Here is an 18,426-nt window from a genome sequence, read left to right as displayed (position 1 = left end):
CCTACCTTTTATGAAACCAGTTTGGTCAGGATGAATTAAGAGGGGGGGTTATTTTCTCCAGTCTCTTTGAGAGAGCTTTGCAGATTATTTTAAGGTCTACATTAATAAGGGATATTGGACGATAGCTTGAAGGAAATACAGGGTCTTTGCCTGGTTTTTGTAAGAGACTGATATTTGCAGTTCATATTTGGTGGTAGTCTACCATTTTCTTTGATTTCCTGCAACATCCTGTGAAAAACTGGTGCCAGAATCGTCCAGAATTCTTTGTAAAAATCTGTTGGAAAACCGTCTGGACCTGGAGCCTTATTATTGGGCATACTTATCAGAGCTTCCCGGAGTTCACCTGGCGTCAGTGGCGAATCCAGTGCCATTGCTTGGGTGTCTAATAATTTTGGAAGAGTTATGTTGTCGAGAAATTGATCAATTTCATTTTTAGATGGGTTTATTTGTGGTGTATATAAAGTTTCATAGAAATCCCTAAAAATTTTGTTTATTTTTTTAAGATCATATATTGTATTCCCAGATAAATCTTTAACAGCACATATAGTTGTTTTTTCTTTATTGATTTTTAACTGGTTAGCAAGAAATTGTCCGGATTTGTTACCGTGTTCATAATTTTGCAGGCGAAGTCTTTGTACTAAGAATTTAGTCTTTTTATTAATAATTTCATTTAATTCTAGTTTTGTCTTGCGTATTTTGTTTAATATTTCTTGATCTTGGTGTGACACATAGGCTTTTTCTAAGGATTTGATGTTTTTCTCTAGTTCCTGAATTTTTTTGTTTTCTTCTTTCTTCTTATGTGATGAGAAAGAGATTATTTTACCTCTCATCACGGCTTTCCCTGCTTCCCAGAGGACAGATGCTGATGTTCCAGGAATGTCATTAAAGCCTAAATATAGAGTCCATTCTTTTTTAAAGTATTTGATAAACTCTTCGTCTTTGAGCAGTGATGTATTAAATTGAGCAGTGATGTAAGAAAGAATTTATTGTTAATACTAAGCCATAACATCTTTAGTTCCATCTCCTTTTGTTAGGTTCCTTCCTATCAGGAGGATCAAGCTTTCCAGCCTTAGAGTTTCAGGAGTTACACCTCATGCTTTTGTTATGTGTTGCACCAGTCAGACCTGAACAGATCGGGGGGGTCCATTGTGTTTCCTTTCATGAACGATGTAGAACTAGCCCAAAGTCAGTAAGGCCACAGAAACATTTACGTGTAGAAGGAGGCATGAACAGTGACTTGGTCACAACAGTATGGAACAGTATAACTATACAACATTTACAGCATTCATTTTTTCCCTGGTGTTTTTTTTTTTCACAATCCCTATCTGCAAAGAAAATCAGAATTGCATGTGCTGGTGTGACATGACATCGTTGATTGGGGCAAGAATCCAGCAGGGTGTAAAGCATAGGCTGAGGAAACTGAAATAACCTAAAACTAATTTTTTTTATTGTAAGGTCAATAAATTAAGAGTATACCAGATAGGCAGTTGACTGAAACACAAATATAATTCACTACTGCAACACACTGCAGAACTTCCCAGGTGGTTGTAGCTAATATGGTAAACATGGAGGGTTGTGACATGCCAAGGGTAACACACTTAACAAATACTCCTACTTTGAAATCCCAGGCCTCGCCCAGGGAGGGTGTGCCATCACAGTTCCCAGCTACTTCCACTGGGAGATGATGTGACAGCAACAAAAGGCAGCTTTATAGCGTGGGTGGATTCTTAAAGGTTCAGTTTAGAATGGGACATTTCAGATGATGTACAGTCCTTATTCTAGCTTACATCACAGATTAATAGGGTGCTCTCCAAACCACCCAAAATAACTTCCCTTATCACCTGAATGTTACCAGGGTGTAATGCCATGCCTCCTTTAGCATCCCTAACCTTGATTCCACCCCAAATAGATTTGTTTTTTCAATTTACGGGCAGAACGCTTACTCGAATGAGAAGTAAAAAGAGAGAAAAAAGGAGAGCAAAAAACAAACAGTCCCAGTCACTCTTATTTCACTCCCTGGCTTTAGTACCTACATACAACAGTCTAATTTCATACACCACGTAATAAGCAAATATTTAATTCCAAAGTCTTTGCAGTGAAAGCAGTACCCTTCTATAAAACATTCGCTATCATTTACCAATCAAATGGGCTCTGATCTGCATTTCCTTCTCATGTTACGGAGCTATACGCAGGATCATGATTCGCTGAGCAGGACGTCGCGCTCTCCCCCAGTTGGTTGGATTGTACACGTCAGCAGTCAACAAGTTGAACCCAACATGTATCACAGTCCTATCATCCTCTTCCTGGTAGTATCGTGTTGACACAGTACAACTACTTCGGGTAAGTAAAACAAGCTAACAACGGAGAGTTAACTTCCCTTTTTCTTAACAGCTAAATGTACACGTAAGTTTTATGAAGTTGGTCAAACCGCTTGCTTCTACTTTTCCACACACAGGTGTTAAAACAAGCGGCAGGAGCGACTGTGTAACAAATGACACGGCTCTCCTCTGGAAAGCCCTCGACATCTTTTTTAGAGCAACCGTCAGGAAGCGTTTGACACACGGTTCAAGAACTGTCACGCGACAATGGAGCGTTCATGAGGAGGAGCGCGAGGACGCAATGTTGCACGGAAGTTTGTGGCGAAGAGGCGCGCGACAAGTTGAATGAACGCCACTGCTATTTAACTCCGGAGTGTGTTTTTACTTAAAGAAAATGAGATTTCGGCTGCTCAAGAGGAATCTGCTCGCGCTTCTCGGCATTTCATTCGTAGTTGTTACTCTCTTGTTTTCAACACGCGTGTTATTAGTTTCTGATGACACAAGCGGACCCGGTAACACCGTAAAAAAGAACCCGGGCGTGAGCTCTAGTGACCCGGTAAAGTTGAACTTCAGGTCGCTGTCAGAGCTAACTCAGTCCGTTTACAGTGCCAACTTAAAGCAGTCTGTTTACAATGCAGACAGATTTCCAGGGGACCCTCGGCTGGTGCTGGTCGTGCAGGTCCACAACAGACCAGAATACCTCAGACTGCTTATCAAATCTTTGGCCAAAGCTGCTGAGGTCCACAGCTTCCTCCTCATCTTTAGCCATGACTATTTTTCAGAGGAAATCAACACAATTGTTCAAGGGATAACTTTCTGCAAGGTACTGCAGATTTATTTCCCCTTCAGCACTCAGCTGTATCCCAGAGAGTTTCCTGGGCAGGATCCACGAGACTGCCCCCGAGACATATCCAAGGACAGGGCTCTGGAAACAGGATGCCTCAATGCAGAACACCCCGACTCCTACGGTCATTACAGAGAAGCCTTCATCACTCAAACCAAACACCACTGGTGGTGGAAGCTGCACTTCGTGTGGGAGCGAGTGCAGGCGATGCAGGGCTACAGTGGCTATGCAGTATTTCTAGAGGAAGACAACTACATCTTACCAGACTTTTTCCATTTTTATAAATCAATGATCGAGTTCAGAAAAAACAACTGCCCAGACTGTGACATGCTGGCTTTGGGTAACCATAATGGCCTGGATGGTTTCACCGCACTATCCAACAAGGTGTTGACCACAGGCTGGATGTCCACCAAACACAACATAGGCATGGCCATCTCCAGGGAGGTGTACTACAAGCTGATGGGGTGCAGCAATGAATTCTGCACGTACGACGACTACAACTGGGACTGGACTTTGCAGCACATCTCTGGAACCTGCATATCGAAGCCCCTCAAAGTGGCGGCAGCACTGGGCTCCAGGGTTCTTCACACAGGAGACTGTGGACTTCACCAGAAGGAGAACTGCAGACCAGAGTGGGCCGCGCAGAAGGTTGACGAAGGACTTCAGAAAGCTAAGGCCGGCCTGTTTCCTCCATCACTTGTCCTCGATGGTGCAGAACCGGTGGCGCACAAAGCGCACATGAAGAATGGAGGATGGGGAGACATTCGCGATCACATTCTATGTAATAACTACGCCAAACGACTCTGAACTGCGACTTTTTAACATTCTACAGGTGTGCCATCTGAAAATGACTTTTTCAGGCTTTTTAGGGGCTGCATTGGGTTGTCTTCACTTTCAGTGTTTTGTTTTTGTTTGTTTTCTTTTTAAATGATCACCCCCCCAAAATTGGACCAAATCACATCTAAACATACTGCATTGTTCAGCACAGTAAAGACAATATTTTTTTTTCTTAAATTACCAAAGATGTATGGGTGCCAACACCTTTTGTTGAAATTTGTTCTGTATGCTGCCTGCAAGCTCAGTTCAACTGAATGTCAGCAGCTCTCTGGGTTTCCTACAAGCCACAAAATTAGACTATATATATATTGCACTTTGTTGTAAACTGAGAGTAAACCATATCCAGAGAGTAAACCATATTTGGAGTGTGCACATACACACTGTCATTTGTGAATTTATTTGCAAATTCCGTAACTTGGAGCACTGCACTCATTTATTTACATTTACATTTCAGCTTGTTGCAACATGATTTTTACACTGTTATTATCAAACGTTTGAAATTAAATGTTTTTACTCATGTGCGTCTTTGGTACGTTGTAAAGTAAAGACTCATATAATTCAGACTTACAGCTTTAATCAAAGTGTGAAAGACAGTACGTTAGGAACGTTGTAGCTCTTACAGCAGATGTTTGTAAGCTAGCTGTTGGAATGAATGACTTTGTAAATGGAATTTTCTTTGTAACATTCAGTGTCTGTCTGATATAAATGGGGATCTCTCTTTTGGGGTGAAAATGACAATTTAATCAGTTTCCAACTCCCTGACTTATTGATTCCCAGTTGTAAAAGCAGGAGGTGGCTTATTCTCTTTCTGATATGCAAAAGTGAACCATTTGGAAGCAGGATCGGGGTCCTGTAATGCTGCATTTCTACATTTGCACCTTTTTATTGTTGACAAAATGGACTAAATGATAATGTAATTATCTGTTATGGTTCTATAGAAAAAAATCTTTTTCAAGTGCAAATGTTGGGTGAATAAAACTAGGTGTAATGATACATTTAGTGCCTTTAAGCTGACCTAATATGCCTTTTCTGCCTGGCCTTCTTTTAGAATAGATTTTAAAGCTGTATTGTTAACATTGTTTTTGACCAGAAATTCCAGTAATGCAGAATAACATTTGTTTTGATAGTTTATGGTCTTTCTCCATTCGATATTTAGGGAAAGTGAAATGTGAATGTTGCTTTTTACCAAAATCTTCAGTCTGTAGTTTGGAAAGAATATTTTTACACTGGCATTGTGTATACTATAGGTGTAATACCTGGTGTGATCTGGTATTGGTGCACCTCTGTGTGCTCTCTAACAACTGAAATGAATGTGATAATGAAATGATTCCTACAGTACACATAAGTACTTTATACACAACACTTTATCTGGTGTATGTGTGTGTACCTGTTGTTTTGCTGATTCCTGACTTGCTGAGAATGAGACAAACTATTTTTTTTTTTTTGTCATTGTTTTTATTGTGTTGATATTAATGATCTAGCTCATTGCTCACTTTTGAAGGATGATGGGAAAATAAAATAAATGTTATCCCTTGTGACACTTTGCTTTTACACTTCTAAACATACTGCCATTAATGTATTCACTAAATAATGCTTCAGTTACAACCAGTTATTGTAATTGGTTCTTCCGGGAAACATTCCTAAGAATTTAGCGCTACATAGAAGTATGTCCTACTGGTCAGTGGGCATTTATACATATTGAATGTGTTTTTGTACTGGTCATCAAATAAAAATGGCAGTGTTTCAGACAATCAAAAATCAGTGTGTATGCCATGGGTGTCTGTTTTTGTTTGTTTGTTTTTTTAAAGGTTATTCTTGGGAAAGTGATGCTTTGCATATACTGGAAAGGTATTTCCAGGAAATTGTTGGAATATAATGTAACACCTTGAAACCATTAACAAGGCACCTCGGCAGACGAAATAACCCCAGGTGGAAGGTCACACCTTAAAAAGAAGCTTATTGTTGCATCTTTATAGCCTTTGTAGTGTCATGCTAAAAAGTGATTTTGGGGATTTGCCAAACAACGGATTGCTGTTATTTAAACTATTGTAATCCACAGATTCCTCTATAATTTGCATTATATACGTCGTTTTGAGCCAGAAAGTATGTTCTTGTCACAAGGTTATTTGTGGCTAGTCTGCTATTGCCAAATAACTTCATTTTGGCAATAAATTAAAAGTGGCATTGATATAAAATAGATTTTTCAAGCGAGATCTGGTCAAAAGGACATCAGAAATTCGACAAATATAACAGATATGTTAAGTGGCCAAAAAAGACTTGATTAATTACGGTGTACAGCACAGGGGTCCAAACTGCAGAGTCATTCGGATACTTGCAAAGCAGGTTTTCTTAGTTTTAAATATAACCCATTTGTAAATCCAGGTGCCTGCAGCTTATTTACCAGCATTACACATAAAATCCGCACAGAAACATCGGCAGTCACTACTTTGGCTTATGATGGCTTTTTTGGGACGACACCGGCCACTCGGAACCCTCGACAAAACAGAAGCTCGTTGTCTGGGATGCATGTCAGGTGACTGAATCGGGCTTTGTCATTGGCTATTTACTATGCCGTGTTTATTTCCGGAAGTAAGTTTTGTAGTCTAAGAGACTTTCCAATAAGGCTATTAAACGTCAGCTCTATAACAAGCTCCGACAGGTAACAGAACAGTTTCTATTGTATTTGAATATGTTCTGTTCACTTGTCTGTTTAGAAGGCAGCCGTAATGTCTTTTTAACGAATCCCGTACGTTTGGAACTGTACATAGTGTTAGCCGTTAGCCGCTGTTGTTAGAAGCTTACGTAATGCACTTTAGTCAAGAACAGACAAGAAAAATACTAAACGAAACAGTGTACACAGCATCTTAAAGTAATGTTAACGATTTATTGGTTTCTCACAGTAAGTTTGGTTAGTACTTAAAAGCGCTTTTTTTGGAGTGCTGACACGGATACTTGTAGCCACCGTGATGGTGAAATAACGCTAGCCAACGTCACAGATTGGTTAGCTAGCGCTGCTTAATATTTAAACAACTAAGGTTGTCATCCACGTAACTTATGGCATTTTAGCGTGTCAGTCATCTAAATCGCCTTTGTCTCAACTGTTAACTGTTTGTCACACTGTTCCTCTGTCTTGTAGGTGTGTATTCATTCACAGGATGGCACACTGGTTTCACAGAAACCCACTGAAGGCGACAGCTCCTGTGTCCTTTAACTTCTATGGGGTGGCAGGGAGCCCGGCTGCCAATAAGATATGCAAGTATGTCTTATCTCCACCTGATACACCGTGAGCAGGGATATCACAATGGACTGTGTTCGTCACCATGACCACAGTTGGTTAATAAACTGCTATGTATAGTTTCTTACTCTCTATCAATAGCATTTGACCATTACTATGCTACTGGTACCATTATTTGATCACCTAATCTCAGTCGCCTCACTGCTAAACAACAATGGCAATGATTTGTTCAAATGTCAATCAATTTTCCTGTAGACTCCTGGTGAAGCATAGTTGCCGTTTCTGTAGCATGACTTTTTTTTTTTTTTTTTTTTTTTTTTAAGAGGGTGGGGTTGCTAGCCCCACGCTCAACCCTCCTCCTTTCTCATCCTGGACTTGGGACCAGGCAATGGTGGAGTTTTGTTCAAATTTAGTCTCACTGAATATGGCTGTCCACAAAGCAACAGTACTATTTGTGATATGTTCAGTGACCTGAGGACAACCAGAGCGAGGCTGCTGGAGATGTTCACTGATATCACCTGCAATCCTGAGATCATGAAGAATGCCACAGATGCATACTTCTCCCTTCTTCAAGGTTTGTTCACCAGCATTTCAGGGTATCTTTTTATCTTTTTCCAAGATAACTTTAGATACAGATAGGATATCAAAGTTATGGCCTAGGGGCCACAGCTCTGGCTATAAACAAATTTTAATTTGGTCTCCATAACAGTTTAGGTTCTCTATACATTCTTGCCTGCTTAGCTTCATCTGTAGTCTGTACAGAAATGCATACCCAGATCGCACCTGCAACTTTTTGGTGTAGACAGCAAAGTCGATAAAGGAAGACAGATTCAAGAGAGAAATAACTCCTTCCTTCCCGTTTGAATGTGTTTGCCATGAAACAGTCTTGATTTTCAAAGACTTCAAAAACAACACTGTATTTGCATCTAACTGAGTGTGGCCCTTTGAAACTGGTGTCATCTCTGAATTTGGACATCCCTGTTTGTCAGTAGTGAGGACAAACTGAGACAGAACTCACTTTTTATATCCAGAGAAGATGGCTAATGTAAGGAGCTTGAACAGAAGGCGACTGGACTTCTATAAGATTTTTCAAGATATTCTTACCTCTCATTCAAGAGGCTTCTTCAGCTCCCTGATATTTAAACCCTAGTGGGGGATTTTCCTTCGGAGAGTCATTGACGGACTGTTAATCTTGTGTGTTGTCATCATGAGCCAAGGTGTGAAAAAAGGTGTGCATCATTACCAGCAGAGGTTTCAGGTGAAACCATTGCCTCACCATGTGACTTACTGGGATGTAAGGGGGGGGCTCGGAAGGGATCTGAAAACTACATTCTAGGTGGCTGACAGTTGGTGTCATAAGCCTCCTGTTCTGGATGTAGATGACCTCTTTCACTCCTCTTTCAAATAATCTGTCCAAAATGTGAATGCTGGCATCCTCAAAAGAGTGACTGCTATCCTTTAGGAGCAGATGTACAGCTGAGTCTGTGTTTATGGAGTGGCTCTTTGGTTTCTACCAACTGAGGAATGAATAGGAGAATGCACAAAATGTATAAATACTGTTGTATGTTGATGGACTAGTGTGGCCATAACAACAGGTTTTCAGCATTTTACTCCCTGTAAAAACGACACTGATCTTCCACAAACGTGCAGAACCCTATTGATAAAATTTGGGTCTGACCGCGTAGTGGTTAACATCCTGTATTAATCTACTAATCCTATATCTGCTTAATGTTTCACACGATCTAATACTAACATAAAAATGTAAGACTGGGTTTCCACCGCATCAATACTACAATGCAGTGTTTAAAATACATTAAAGTCTGAGAACCACTATGTTTAAAAATATACCAACACTACAGTGACTTTAATAGAATGTCATATTTTTTATATTTATATTTTATGTTGTTCTGTTACGTTACTGTAATGTTTCAGAAAAGTCTCCGTGTGTGGTTATTTTGACACCATAGCACAAACCTGTCAAGCTGTCACCAACTGGTAATGTAGCAAATGTAACAAGTGCAACATGGAGATGATGGACCAGATTTATGAACTGCATCAGCGTAAACTGGTGTTAATAAAAAAAAAAAAAAAAAAAAAAAAAAAAAAAAAGGACCCAGTGACAAGATTGTGTGTAAGACTTGGGAATTTATGCAATCGAGGCTGCTGCTTCAGTCGCAACTGTGTATTTCTAAGAGTTCCCTTCTCATGGTACAAAATAATGGGAGGAGAAAATTAAAATCAAGTGCACAAACTGATTTACCAACGTTTGTGATGAACAGTTTGCATCTAATCGTTGCGATATTTAACAGCTGAAAAAAAAGGCATGTGCTTTACATTGAAATGAACTGACTGCACTCATGTCTAGCACACCTGTGAAGGCTATTTAAAGATTGCTGTGTGAAGGAAGGTTAAAATTCTTGGCTCGCATTGTGCACATACATCACTTGCATATACACAGATCCTGCTCTTGTCTTGTAATTGCCTGTATTTAACCTCCTAAGATCCAAACTCTTTCATGGCATGCATTTTTAATTTCTCTTTGACATTTAAGCTGATTGGGACCTGATGAATGTAAAAACAAAGAATTACCTGATTTTTATTATTATTATTTTTTTAACCTGATTTTTGTTTCTGAGAAAAATGAGATCGACATATGAGGACATTGGTTTTGAATTTCGATAGAACAGTGGCAGTATAACGTCCTCGTAAGTGGATATCAGACCCTTGTAGAGCACAAAATTTGGTATTTTAGTCAACCCAAAATGTGCTGTCCACATGTGGACGTCAGGTCCTAGGAGGTTAAATAATGTAATAAATAAATTGTAAATGAGAATGTTTTGTTTTATATTACCCAGTTCAATGGTTGTGAATTGTGTCTCACTTATTTTGCTCTGCATCTAACCAGCAGTCTCTTTGCCCGTCTTTAAAAAATCTTTATGATGCATTAGGCTTTATCATGCCCTTGGATGGAACTACACAGGAGAACAAGATGAGGTTCATCCAGAACTTTAAGTGGACCGATACCTTACAAGGAAACACGCCAAGGTAAGGACACAGAGGGAGTACTTCTAGTCTAAGAGTAAGTGGAAGAAATCTCGTTCATGTTTAATGATAGTGATGAATTATCTAAGAGCTAGCAGCTTGAAACATTTTTTAAATGAAACATTACAGAAAGACTTCTGATATGAAGACCTCTGGGCAGAGCTGATGACTTCTTAAATTGGGAAAAATACATTATAATACCCAATTGAGTTATTTTCAGTATTTGTTGTCATGAGTGGAAGAATTTATTTATTTATTGATTAGCATTCAAATATCTCAATGAATACAGAATAAAGATCTACCAGAAAGCAAGAAAGCACGAGACAAGGCTAATCAAAAGGTACTGGCTGAAGCACATGCTTATTATGCCAACCCTTTTAACAAAAGATCATTTAGCATGCAGCTCATGTACATGGGGCTCAAAGCAAAAGAGTAAAACAAAACAAACAAAAACAAAACAAAAAAACCCTTCCTCCTTAGCTAAGTAAATACAAATAAATTAAATTTCATAACAATAATCAAACTGAATGTACCCATCTAATCTAGGTGGTGTCTTGCTGAGTCTAATCCTGTGTTATGGTCTGTCCAGCAACATAAAATATTATCTCAAATGACCACGTAAAGGTTGCTTGCACAGAAAAGTGGATTAGCAGCTCGCCGGCTTATTTTTTTTTTTTTTTTTAAACTCACCGTCTCTCCCTACTCTCCTTCCAGTGCCCAGCAGGATGCAGTCTTTGAACTGGTCTCCATGGCCTTTAATGTTGCCATCTGGTACACAAAGTTTGCCTCAAGAATGGCAGGAAAGGAAAAGTAAGAGCCTTTTTGGCTTCTTCTGTGAAACTATTCTCCATGAATGCATTTTACAAATTACTTTAGTTTCATACTTTAATACCTCATCAAAAACAAAGGACACTGTGACTAATGTGAATATGCACAGAATATCATGACTTTTGAACATAAAGTATTACAAAAACAATGTTAGATTTTTAAGGTGCAATATCTGACGCTATTAAATTCTCTATCACAGGTCTAACACATAGAGAATCACCACTTAACCTAATGCCACTAGTTTCATTGAAAGGTTTTAATTGGTTTAAATGACCTTGAAATCATTGCTATTATTTGTTGTTACTTTATTTCTGCTCATGTTTACCTGTTACACAGTGTATCAGAGACAGAAGCGAAAGACGTTCACCGAAGCTTAAAGGTTGCTGCTGGAATCTTCAAAAATCTTAAGGTGAGGGAGATGTCAATTCTTTCCTCAGTGGAAACTGGAAAGGTTTTATTATACAAACTGACGCTTAGGACAAAAAGTGGATGCCGATCAGTGCAGTTCCCCTGCAGAAAACATTAATGACACACTTTACCTCCTTTTATTACAGATGAAATAATTTAGACAGTTTTTAACTCTCATTGATGCCGCAGTGTTCGTTTGACTTTGGGACCTGAAACGGACGGAGTTTAGGACCCGGATTACTCCCCGAGGCTCCTGACTACCGTAGCCGTATTGCTCTGACAATCCATCTGGCGGTGCGGCTTCGTAGCTTACCAAAGTCATACTAAAACATTTTTGACAGATTTTTGAGCGTCGTGTACCACATAAAATCGGTTCGAGGTCATTAAGCACAACCAGAATTGATACATAAGGCGCATTGTCGATTTTTGAGGAAATTAAAGGATTTACCCGTGCCTTATAGTGCGGAAAATACGGTACTACAGTTTTTCTTTCTTTTTTTTCTTCTTCTTATTTTTAGCTACAAGAAAATAGATTGAGGGATTTAAGACATATAAGCTATAGGTTTTATTTATTCATTTATTCTGATATCTTCTTTACAGGATGTCCATATCCCTCGCCTCATCACTCCAGCTGAAAAGGGCAGAGACCTGGAGCCCCGAGTCATTGATGCATACATCATCCAGTGTCAGGCAGAAGCACAGGAAGGTAACGACAGTGATCACTGTGCAGTGATCGTGCAGGTCGCTGATGATATTGTTCCTCTCATCTCTGACGTTTAAGATGGTCATTAAAGTCTGTTATATTATAAAATATATGTTATATATTATAAAAATAAAAAGGCTGACTCTGCAAATAATCTGACAGTTAATGGCCTGAGTCAGAATCCATGTTACACTGATAATCATTAATCATCACTGACACGGTGTGCCAACGTTTGGTTCTTTCCTCTCTTTTGTTTTTACAGTGACCATTGCCAGAGCGATTGAACTGAAACACAATGCGACAATCATCGCAGCTTTGGCATTTGAGACTGCAAACTTCTATCAAAAAGCTGGTCTGTACTTTTGACACAAATAAAATAAAGCTGTTTATCAACCTTATTGGTATGGCACCTTTAGAAACAGTTTATTAAGTATTTTGACAGACAGGGAGAAGCAGGATCGACGATTTAAACAGAGCACCAGTCTTTACATTTAGGTGGGAAACATTAAAGAGAAAAGAAAAACAACAATGAATAAAATTAGACAAGGTGTAATGCCAGCATGTAAAAGCAAGTCAGACTTGCTTTTACATGCTGGCAACGAATGAAACCAACAGGAAGCTGAGCTGCTGCTTTCTGAACCGGCTGGAAATGAGAAAGTGACTTTTTGTTTGGGCCATAGAGGAGGAAGATGTAGCAGTCGAGGCTTGAGAAAATAAATGAAATGTAGTGGTTTTATTTTCAAGATGGTTGAAAGAAGCAAGACTGGACATCTTGTCGTAGGGTCTTCGCTTTATAAATACAGCACCTTGAGGCAACTGTTTTGGTGATTTGGGACTATATAAATAAAATTGAATTGAATGAAATGAACTGTTCAAAGCTAAGAGCTGAAACTCAGGAGAACTCTCAGTCAGCATTTCTGACTTTGAGGTATCAAGTTATAAAAAGATGTATGCCTTCCAACAAATGAAGTCACTGAGGCAACTGTGCTTTCTGGATGACCAGGCACAATGGGAAGCTTTCTGGTTTCTTGACCAAGAGCCTAGAAAATAAAATGATGGTTACTGAAAAGATATGAAGGTCAGTTTTCTGTCTCTGCAGACCACACACTGAACACCTTGGAGCCAGAGTGCAGCAGCAAGTGGAGGAAGTATCTCCAACTGAAGCAGCTCTTCTACATGGCTTATGTAAGCTAAAGTTTGCAGCACAGCTATGGTTAATAAAACAACTATTCTGTTTACAGAATTCAAACAAACAAACAAAGTGTTAAGATTGTTGTCATTGAGTTTGTGTTTGCAGGCGTACTGCTATCATGGACAGACACTGCTGGCAAGTGACAAATGTGGAGAAGCTATCAGATCTCTCCAGGAAGCAGAGAAATGTATGTATGCATGTTGTAATGTGTAAAGCAATTACAGAGACGTAAACAAGCACGTCGAGAGCGCAAACTTTCACCCAGGCAGCTCACTCTCTGTGCAGTATTTACTTTAAAGGGAATACTATTGTATTTAATATATATGAGCAATGTCATACTAAGAATCCCCATATATCATTCCCTACGTGCCTTAAACCTGTTAAAACAGTCTTAAATAGCTCTGTATGTTTCTATGTTGAAAATACACAAATCACAGTTTATAAGGTATAAGACTTTTGCACTAATAAATCATTGATTTGACCTTGAAGACTGTAAGGCAAGCTTGAATGAATTGCTAACCAACTCTGCACTCCTAAGTTTGATTAGAATTCAGACAAAACAACACACACGCACACAAACACATTCCCTTCTCTGCAGGGGTAAATGTGACTTTGCTCATTACAGCACAAGTCTTATGTTAGGCTGTGGTCTGATAAATTTGTTGTGTGCGTTTTAAAACCTTTTTTTTTGCGTTGTCATTCTTTTGTAAATTTAGTAATTTTGTAATTACTAAATTTTGTAATAAAGTACTTCATTAATTGTGTTAATCAGAAAACTGAAGTCCATGCCATACAGAAGACTGTTACTTCTGTTCTTTGCAGACTGCAGTGCTTACTCAGTGTTACCTGCTCACTTGGGTTCAGTCATGTAGGTTACCAAACAGGAGCTTCCTGTGTGATTGCTGCAGCAGATCTTAGAGTTGTGTTTGAATTGTTTCCCCTTCTTTGTTCCCTGGATATATTTTGTGTTAACACAACAACATCTGCGTGCAGGTTACTCCCGCGCTGAGTCACTGTGTAAAGAATACCGTCAGACCAAAGGCCCGGGTACGACGGCCAAACCATCGGAGCAGCTGTTCTTCCTCAAGCTGGGTGGCCTCATTAAAATGACGCTGGAGAAGTGCCAGAGAGAAAATGGCTTCATGTGAGTCAGCCAGACCCCAAACACACACACACACACAGACACAGAGTTGTGGCTCAGATTCTACACTTTCCCTGTCACACATGTGACGAGATGATGCGATGTTTACGTCGTTGTTCCCGTGGCGCTCAGGAGTCAAACTCTGAGGACATGTTTTCAATCATTAACAACACATTTTCCACTCACACAAAGGCACATTTGTGTGTCGTCAGATTAAACAGTCAGCTGGCTACCCTGAGCTTCACCTGCACAAACGCTCACCTTCGGGTTTATGTTCCTGTGAATTTGCACGTGTTCATCATAGAGATAGCTCTGTTGGGCGTCATTGTCAAAATATTATTTTCTCTCATTTTTTTTTTTACCTGAAACTAACGCGTGACCTCACTTTAGTGCCCAGCTGTCACCTGAAAAGTTAAATATATTTGCATGTTGGAGGTGAGCGGAGTATCGTTCATTTATCCACAGCACTGGCCCTGCCTGCTGTATCGCCACCCAACCCGCCTGCTTCTAACTGCAAATGAATCGAATAAACCAAAGAGCATTTTTACACTACAAGCTACATTTGTCCCATTCACACACATTCATGCTTTTACTCTTATCACATAGAAACACCTCAACATGAGGATTAATGTAGGGTCTTTTACAGTTTAAAGCGTTGGTGTGATTTCGAGCTATGTAAGGCAAGGCAAGTTGATTTGTATAGCACAATTCAACAACAAGGTGATTCAAAGTGCTTTACAGAGGCATTAGAAAAAAACAAACAAATAAAAAGCACGATTTAAAATTGATTAAAACAAGCAAACAAACTAACTAATTAACAAACAAACAAACAATCAAAACAGTATATAAAATCAAAACAGATAAAATCAGAACAGTAGATAAATCAGTAGTTAAATGTAAGTTTTGAAATTTAAGCTTAAAAGTGTGGATTTGGTGCTTTATTCAAATGCAGCTGAGAACAGGTGAGTCTTCAACCTGGATTTAAATAAACTGAGTGTTTCAGCTGATCTGAGGCTTTCTGGGAGTTTGTTCCAGATATATGGAGCATAAAAGCTGAATGCAGCTTCTCCGTGTCTGGTTCTGACTCTGGGAACTGATAAAAGACCGGATCCAGATGACCTGAGGGATCTGGAAGGTTCATACTGGGTCAGGAGGTCACTGATGTATTTTGGTCCTAAACCATTCAGAGCTTTATAGACCAGCATCAGGACTTTAAAGTCTATCCTCTGACGGACAGGCAGCCAGTGTAAAGACCTCAGAGCTGGACTGATGTGGTCCACTTTTTTGGTCTTAGTGAGGACTCGAGCAGCAGAGCTCTGAATGAGCTGTAGCTGTCTGACTGATTTTTTTTAGGTAGACCTGTAAAGATGCTGTTACAGTAGTCAAGACTGCTAAAGATGAATGCATGGACTAGTTTTTCCAGGTCCTGTTGAGACATCAGATCAGATGTAAATAAAACTGGATTAATTAATTGGGGGACAGCCCACTCTACCTCCTAGTTTATAGCCATCCTTATGTAAACAGTTGCTGTTCCTGTTTGTACAGTAGCATCTAATTTCAGTGTAGCACACATTTCATTGGTCAGCAGTTTGGTGATTGTTGTTTTCTTCTTCTACTTTGTACTTTAATGCCAGTCACTCTGTAGATGCATAAATGCCACCTGCTGGTGGCTAGAGGTACCTTTCCTGTGTCAGGCACAGGTAAAAGCAGGAAAACATTGAATTTAAGACTAGAGATACTAGAACCAAGTCTCTGTGTAAATTACTATGACCCTTAACTGACACAGGCTGATAACAGTGTGACAATAACATCTGGCAGTTTTGCAAAAAACTTTTGAGTTGTGAGTTAAGTTGATCACAAACCATTTAAAGACCCGGCTGACAATGATTAAGTGAGAACCACAACAGAGGATTCCCATTTGCACGGTTAAGTCTTGTACATATTTAAGTTACCCTTAGAAAGGGTCTTTGTAACAACAGGGAAAGCATTCAAACATGAAAACCTGAAATTCTTCCTTCCACTTGTTTCTTTGGACAGATACTTCCATAAAGTCCCGGCTGAGCCGCCGCAGCTGGACATGAAGGCGAGCTACGGCCTGGCTGAGCCCGTCCCCTTTGAGCTGCCGCCTCTCAGTGAGCAGTGCACTCCTGAGGTCTACGCCACCTTCGATCTGACAAAGGGAGCCAAAAATGACAAGGTACACACCAAATCAGTTATTTATTCTAGATTATTTCATAACAATGTTATAGTTGTTGGTGGTATTATAATTATTACTTGATGTGCAGGCCAAACCCAAGGAGGAGGAGGTGAAGCCAGTGAAGGAACCTGACTTGAAGCCTCAGAAGGACACAGGCTGCATCCTCTCCTAAACTTTCCATTCAGTGCATTTTCAGTCTGTTTCACGACATCCATTTACTTTCCTCACATAACTCCAGAGATGCTTTCTTTTCTTGCAATATTTAGTCCTCATGTTGTACATTCATCCTAGACATGTATATTACATTTAGCAGTTATAACTGTGTCTAAGTCAGAGCCAGTTATGTGACCAGATACTCAAAATGTCTCGCTCTGTGAGAATCACTTTTAATTAGGACATGAAAATAAATAAGCCTTATGGGTCCCATGGTTGTGTCAGTGGTGCCTTCAGCTGCATTGTAAACTGGTCGCTCTGATTATAGATAACTCGGATAATGGAAACTGACTTATTAAAGAGGCTTAAAGTGGCCTCCTAAAACATAAAAATGCAGTAGATATTTAAACTTTGATATTGAATAGTTAGCACTACATATAAATGCAATGTAATTAATCCAAAAGAGTAAATGTGGGAAACTGCACTCCGTCACTCTGCCTGTATATCTGGGAATAAGATAATTGAAACTGTAAGTTTTTAAATTGCATTTTACGTGTCCAGAACATCGTCATTTAAATATTTACACTGATCAATAGGAATCCCAATCAATACTGGACAGACAGAAAGGACGGCACATGATTTTGCCGTTGAGTTTGGTTTTCTTTTAGCTGTAGTAGCAGTTTACAATCAATATTTACATCATGACTTATGTATTATAGTTTTTGTACATGACATAGCTGTTTTCTACTTTGACTGTTCATTTAAAAGAGCTATATTATTATTATTACCTGTGGCTGAATCATTCTTTATCAGGTTGTGAATTTGTGTCTGTTATCCCTTAAAACTATAGTTTTAATTTATTTGTGTTTGTGGTAATTTATCAGACAATCCAAAACACTTCAGAGGGTATAAAGTCCAATCACGTTTTTGCTGGTGTTGGAGTCAATCGTACTGTTTCAGTGTGTGAACTGATGCACGAACAGCTTACTTTTGTTAGATGTTCACGTGCTGTTGTCAATAGTTGACAGTGTGCAGAATGCAGGCCCTATCATCGACATTTGTACCTTTGTGTGTGACTTGCTTTTGAAGAGCTGCTTCAAGGAAGTTTCTTATATCCATCAGACTCTAACAACTTCAAAATAAAAGGTCTAATAAAAAACAAAACTTAAGTTACTAATTACTGGAGAAACAAAACTGTAATATTCTCCAACTCATTTAACCTTGGTGTATATTTGCTTCCCTGATCTCACAGTTGGACTTTTTATTGAGTTGTGCACCTGTTTTCATCCTTGTGCTTTTCTTTGCTTTGATTAGACTGGATGTCATTACACTTAAAGCAGTGAATTTATCCAGGAGGTGTGGCAGGACTCGGATATGTTCCACATCCTTTTTTAAGACAGCTGTTTGCCATTAGGGTGTGCCACATCACTGGTTTTACATTGTGCACTCTTGCAGCTCTCCCCTCCTCTGATGGTGTCTTTCATGTAAAAGGTATTTCAAATGGTATTAAATATTCCCTTAAAACTCA

At 39.3% G+C, this 18,426-nt stretch overlaps 2 protein-coding genes across 4 annotated transcripts; both read left to right on the top strand.

Annotated features, from left to right (window-relative positions):
• Positions 1 to 2,218: 2,218 nt before the first annotated feature.
• On the top strand, positions 2,219 to 6,438 carry LOC146371331 (alpha-1,6-mannosyl-glycoprotein 2-beta-N-acetylglucosaminyltransferase). Its single transcript, XM_084953064.1, has 2 exons — positions 2,219 to 2,340; positions 2,456 to 6,438. Exon 2 carries the CDS (start codon positions 2,713 to 2,715, stop codon positions 3,967 to 3,969), a length of 1,257 nt encoding a protein of 418 aa, XP_084809190.1. The 5' UTR covers positions 2,219 to 2,340; positions 2,456 to 2,712; the 3' UTR covers positions 3,970 to 6,438.
• A 120-nt stretch (positions 6,439 to 6,558) lies between these two features.
• brox (BRO1 domain and CAAX motif containing) lies at positions 6,559 to 18,426 on the top strand. 3 transcript variants are annotated; one of them, XM_084953065.1, is made up of 13 exons: positions 6,559 to 6,658; positions 7,136 to 7,255; positions 7,702 to 7,808; positions 10,183 to 10,279; positions 10,991 to 11,086; positions 11,441 to 11,513; positions 12,113 to 12,218; positions 12,478 to 12,567; positions 13,315 to 13,400; positions 13,513 to 13,594; positions 14,401 to 14,551; positions 16,586 to 16,745; positions 16,834 to 18,426. In XM_084953065.1, the coding sequence occupies exons 2-13, from the start codon at positions 7,155 to 7,157 to the stop codon at positions 16,915 to 16,917; spliced, it is 1,233 nt and encodes a 410-aa protein (XP_084809191.1). In that variant the 5' UTR covers positions 6,559 to 6,658; positions 7,136 to 7,154; the 3' UTR covers positions 16,918 to 18,426. The 3 variants fall into 3 exon arrangements, with proteins under 3 accessions (XP_084809191.1, XP_084809192.1, XP_084809194.1); XM_084953066.1 differs by lacking the exon at positions 7,702 to 7,808; XM_084953068.1 differs by lacking the exons at positions 6,559 to 6,658; positions 7,702 to 7,808 and adding an exon at positions 7,015 to 7,034.

This window comes from Perissodus microlepis, chromosome 15, assembly GCF_051167445.1.
Source record: "Perissodus microlepis isolate ML-2025 ecotype Zambia chromosome 15, ASM5116744v1, whole genome shotgun sequence".
Lineage (NCBI taxonomy): Eukaryota > Metazoa > Chordata > Actinopteri > Cichliformes > Cichlidae > Perissodus > Perissodus microlepis.
This window is presented reverse-complemented; position numbering and strand designations above follow the sequence as displayed.

Coding starts and splice junctions, on each gene's coding strand:
- LOC146371331 (XM_084953064.1), top strand. CDS start 2,713: ATGAGATTTCGGCTGCTCAAGAGGAATCTGCTCGCGCTTCTCGGCATT.
- brox (XM_084953065.1), top strand. CDS start 7,155: ATGGCACACTGGTTTCACAGAAACCCACTGAAGGCGACAGCTCCTGTG. Junction 13,401..13,512: donor AGCTCTTCTACATGGCTTAT/GTAAGCTAAAGT, acceptor TTGTGTTTGCAG/GCGTACTGCTATCATGGACA. Junction 16,746..16,833: donor AGGGAGCCAAAAATGACAAG/GTACACACCAAA, acceptor CTTGATGTGCAG/GCCAAACCCAAGGAGGAGGA.